Source organism: Palaemon carinicauda, chromosome 30, assembly GCF_036898095.1.
Source record: "Palaemon carinicauda isolate YSFRI2023 chromosome 30, ASM3689809v2, whole genome shotgun sequence".
Lineage (NCBI taxonomy): Eukaryota > Metazoa > Arthropoda > Malacostraca > Decapoda > Palaemonidae > Palaemon > Palaemon carinicauda.
This window is the reverse complement of record NC_090754.1, coordinates 18692856-18697855: the sequence shown is the minus strand read 5'-3', so window position 1 is coordinate 18697855 and position 5000 is coordinate 18692856. Positions and strand designations below refer to the sequence as shown.

The window sequence follows — 5000 nt, the reverse complement described above, 5'->3', positions numbered from 1 at the left end:
CCCCACACTGATAACAGAACCTGTTTAAGCTTGCCTTATCATGTATTAGTTGGATTGTATTTTTGTGACATTCTTGCTCGGAACTGCTTGTATACGAACTCGATTTCTGATGAATAAAGGCTACTTGCATCTCCCTCGACTCTCTGTTAACACCAGCTTCGCACAATATAAAAAAAAAAAAAGAGAGAGAGAGAGAGAGAGAGAGAGACCTCTGTTTAAGTAACCCTGATTGGATATTGGCGTCCACCTGGCCTCGACCTCCAACTCCCGAGGAAGAAGAAGTTGCTGTTTGTGAATAACTTAGATTAGGATCATCTCATGATGTGATATATTGAAGGCGTTAAGGTCCTGGCGTGGACCTGTAGACTCGGCATAACCTGTTTTACTAACAAGGGTTGTTGAGCGTTCAAAGGCATTTGTGTTTTCTTGGGTTGTTGTTGTGCGTCTGAAGGCATTTGGGATTTCTTGGGTTGTTGTTGGGCGTCTGAAGGCATTAGGGTTTTCTTATGTTGTTGTTGTGCGTCTGAAGGCATATAGGTTTTCTTGGGTTGTTGTTGGGCGTCTGAAGGCTTTAGGGTTTTCTTAGGTTGTTGTTGTGCGTCTGAAGGTATTTAGGTTTTCTTGGGTTGGTGTTGGGCATCTGAAGGCATTAGGGTTTTCTTAGGTTGTTGTTTTGCGTCTGAAGGAATTTAGGTTTTCTTGGGTTGTTGTTGGGCGTCTGAAGGCATTAGGGTTTTCTTAGGTTGTTGTTGTGCGTCTGAAGGCATTTAGGTTTTCTTGGGTTGTTGTTGGGCGTCTGAAGGCATTTAAGTTTTCTTGGGATGTTGTTGTGCGTTTGAAGGCATTTAGTTTTTCTTGGGTGAAGGCATTAGGGTTTTCTTGGGTGGTTGTTTTGCGTCTGAAGGCATTTGGGTTTTCTTGGGTTGTTGTTGGGCATCTGAAGGCATTAGGGTTTTCTTGGGTGGTTGTTGTGCGTCTGAGGGCATTTAGGTTTTCTTGGGTTGTTGTTGGGCGTCTGAAGGCATTAGGGTTTTCTTGGGTGGTTGTTGTGCGTCTGAAGGCATTTGGGTTTTCCTGGGTTGTTAATGGGCGTCTGAAGGCATTTAGGTTTTCTTGGGTGGTTGTTGTGCGTCTGAAGGCATTTGGGTTTTCCTGGGTTGTTGTTGGGTGTCTGAAGGCATTTGGGTATTCTTGGGTGGTTGTTGTGCGTCTGAAGGCATTTGGGTTTTCCTGGGTTGTTGTTGGGCATCTGAAGGCATTTGGGTTTTCTTAGGTGGTTGTTGTGCGTCTGAAGGCATTTGGGTTTTCCTGGGTTGTTGTTGGGCGTCTGAAGGCATTGAGGTTTTCTTGGGTGGTTGTTGTGCGTCTGAAGGCATTTGGGTTTTCCTGGGTTGTTGTTGGGCGTCTGAAGGCATTAGGGTTTTCTTGGGTGGTTGTTGTGCGTCTGAAGGCATTTGGGTTTTCCTGGGTTGTTGTTGGGCGTCTGAAGGCATTAGGGTTTTCTTGGGTGGTTGTTGTGCGTCTGAAGGCATTTGGGTTTTCCTAGGTTGTTGTTGGGCGTCTGAAGGCATTAGGGTTTTCTTGGGTGGTTGTTGTGTGTCTGAAGGCATTTGGGTTTTCCTGGGTTGTTGTTGGGCGTCTGAAGGCATTAGGGTTTTCTTGGGTGGTTGTTGTGCGTCTAAAGGCATTTGGGTTTTCCTGGGTTGTTGTTGGGCGTCTGAAGGCATTAGGGTTTTTTTGGGTGGTTGTTGTGCGTCTGAAGGCATTTGGGTTTTCCTGGGTTGTTGTTGTGTGTCTGAAGGCATTTGGGTTTTCTTGGGTGGTTGTTGTGCGTCTGAAGGCATTTGGGTTTTCCCTGGGTTGTTGTTGGGCGTCTGAAGGCATTAGGGTTTTCTTGGGTGGTTGTTGTGCGTCGGAAGGCATTTAGGTTTTCCTGGGTTGTTGTTGGGTGTCTGAAGGCATTAGGGTTTTCTTGGGTTGTTGTTGTGCGTCTGAAGGCATTTAGGATTTTTTTGGTTGTTGTTGGACGACTGAAGGCATTTATTTTTTTTGGGGTTGTTGTTGGGCATCTGAAGGCAGTAGGGTTTCTTAGGTTGTTGTTGTGTGTCTGAAGGCATTAAGGTTTTCTTGGGTTGTTGTTGGGCGTCTGAAGGCATTAGGGTTTTCTTGGGTTGTTGTTGTGCGTCTGAAGGCATTTAGGTTTTCTTGGGATGTTGTTGTGCGTCTGAAGGCATTTTGGTTTTCTTGGTTTGTTGTTGTGCATCTGAAGGCATTAGGGTTATTTAGGTTGTTGTTGTGCGTCTGAAGGCATTTAGGTTTTCTTGGGTTGTTGTTGGGTGTCTGAAGGCATTAGGGTTTTTTAGGTTGTTGTTGTACGTCTGAAGGCATTTAGGTTTTCTTGGGTTGTTGTTGGGCGTCTGAAGGCATTAGGGTTTTCTTAGGTTGTTGTTGTGCGTCTGAAGGCATTTAGGTTTTTTTGGGTTGTTGTTTGACGTGTGAAGGCATTTAGGTTTTCTTGGGTTGTTGTTGTGTGTCTGAAAGCATTTAGGTTTTCTTGGGTTGTTGTTTGACGTCTGAAGGCATTTAGGTTTTCTTAGGTTGTTGTTGGGCGTCTCAAGGCATTAGGGTTTTCTTAGGTTGTTGTTGTGTGTCTGAAGGCATTTAGGTTTTCTTGGGTTGTTGTTGGGCATCTGAAGGCATTAGGGTTTTCTTAGGTTGTTGTTGTGTGTCTGAAGGCATTTAGGTTTTCTTGGGTTGTTGTTGTGTCTGAAGGCATTTAGGTTTTCTTGGATTGTTGTTGGACGTCTGAAGGCATTTAGGTTTTCTTGGGTTGTTGTTTGACGTCTGAAGGCATTTAGGTTTTCTTGGGTGGTTGTTGTGTGTCTGAAGGCATTTAGGTTTTCGTGGGTTGTTGTTGGCCGTCAGGAGGCATTAGGGTTTTCTTAGTTTGTTGTTGTGCGTCTGAAGGCATTTAGGTTTTCTTGGGTTGTTGTTGGGCGTCTGAAGACATAAGGGTTTTCTTAGGTTGTTGTTGTGCGTCTGAAGGCATTTAGGTTTTCTTGGGTTGTTGTTGGGCGTCTTAAGCCATTAGGGTTTTCTTAGGTTGTTGTTGTGCGTCTGAAGGCATTTAGGTTTTCTTGGGTTGCTGTTGGACGTCTGAAGGCATTTAGGTTTTCTTAGGTTGTTGTTGTGTGTCTAAAGGCATTTGGGTTTTCTTGGGTTGTTGTTGTGCGTCTGGAGGCATTTAGGTTTTCTTGGTTTGTTGTTGTGCGTCCGAAGGCATTTAGGTTTTCTTGGGTTGTTGTTGTGTGTCTGAAGGCATTTAGGTTTGCTTGGGTTGTTTTTGGACGTCTAAAGGCATTTAGGTTTTCTTGGGTTGTTGTTGGGGGTCTGAAGGCATTTGGGTTTTTTTGGGTTGTTGTTGTGCGTCTGAAGGCATTCAGGTTTTCTTGGGTTGTTGTTGTGCGTTTGAAGGCATTAGGGTTTTCTTGGGTTTTTGTTGGGCGTCTGGACGCATTAGTGATTTCTTAGGTTGTTGTGCGTCTGAAGCCATTTACGTTTTCTTGGGTTGTTGTTGGGCGTCTGAAGACATAAAGGTTTTCTTAGGTTGTTGTTGTGCGTCTGAAGGCATTTAGGTTTTCTTGGGTTGTTGTTGGGCGTCTGAAGGCATTAGGGTTTTCTTAGGTTGTTGTTGTGTGTCTGAAGGCATTTAGGTTTTCTTGGGCGCTGTTGGATGTCTGAAGGCATTTAGGTTTTCTTGGGTTGTTGTTGTGTGTTTGAAGGCATTTAGGTTTTCTTGGGTTGTTGTTGTGCGTCTGGAGGCATTTAGGTTTTCTTGGTTTGTTGTTGTGCGTCTGAAGGCATTTAGGTTTTCTAGGGTTGTTGTTGTGTGTCTGAAGGCATTTAGGTTTGTTTGGGTTGTTTCTGGACGTCTAAAGGCATGTAGGTTTTCTTGGGTTGTTGTTGGGGGTCTGAAGGCATTTGGGTTTTCTTGGGTTGTTGTTGTGCGTCTGAAGGCATTCAGGTTTTCTTGGGTTGTTGTTGTTGTGCGTTTGAAGGCATTAGGGTTTTCTTGGGTTGTTTTGTGTCTGAAGGCATTTACGTTTTCTTAGGTTGTTGTTGGGCGTCTGAAGGCATTTAGGTTTTTTGGGTTGTTGTTGTGTGTCTGAAGGCATTTAGGTTTTCTTGGATTGTTGTTGGACGTCTGAAGGCATATACGGTTTCTTGGGTTGTTGTGCGTCTGAAGGCATTTGGGTTGTTTTGGGTTGTTTTCGGGCGTCTGAAGGCATTTGGGTTTTCTTGGGTTGTTGTTGTGCATCTGAAGGCATTTAGGTTTTCTTGAGTTGTTGTTGTGCATCTGAAGGTATTTGGGTTTTCTTGGGTTGTTGTTGTGCGTCTGAAGGCATTTAGGTTTTCTTGGTTTGTTGTGCGTCTGAAGGCATTTGGGTTTTCTTGGGTTGTGGTTTTGTGTCTGAAGGCATTTGGGTTTTCTTGGGTTGTTGTTGTGGGTCTGAAGGTATTTGGGTTTTCTCAGGTTGTTTTTGGCCATCTGAAGTCATTTGGGTTTTCTTGGGTTGTTGTTGTGCGTCTGAAGGCATTTAGGTTTTCTTGGGTTGTTGTTGTGCGTCTGAAGGCATTTGGGTTCTCTTGGGTTGTTGTTTTGCGTCTGAAGGCATTTGGGTTTTCTTGGGTTGTTGTTGTGCGTCTGAAGGTATTTGGGTTTTCTTAGGTTATTTTTGGACATCTGAAGGCATTTAGGTTTTCTTGGGTTGTTGTTGTACGTCTGAAGGCATTTAGGTTTTCTTGGGTTGTTTTTGTACGTTTTCTTGGGTTGTTGTTGTGCGTCTGAAGGCATTTGGGTTTTCCTGGGTTGTTGTTGTGTGTCTGAAGGCATTTGGGTTTTCTTGGGTTGTTGTTGTGCGTCTGGAGGTATTTGGGTTTTCTTAGGTTGTTTTGGGCATCTTAAGGCATTTGGGTTTTCTTTTGTTGTTGTTGTGTAT

At 44.1% G+C, this 5000-nt stretch overlaps 1 protein-coding gene across 1 annotated transcript; it reads right to left on the bottom strand.

Annotated features, from left to right (window-relative positions):
- Window positions 1–1103: 1103 nt before the first annotated feature.
- Window positions 1104–1844, bottom strand: LOC137623413 (protein IWS1 homolog). Its single transcript, XM_068354246.1, has one exon. The coding sequence runs from the start codon at window positions 1842–1844 to the stop codon at window positions 1104–1106; it is 741 nt and encodes a 246-aa protein (XP_068210347.1).
- Window positions 1845–5000: the final 3156 nt, after the last annotated feature.

Coding starts and splice junctions, on each gene's coding strand:
- LOC137623413 (XM_068354246.1), bottom strand. CDS start 1,844: ATGCCTTCAGACGCACAACAACCACCCAAGAAAACCCAAATGCCTTCA.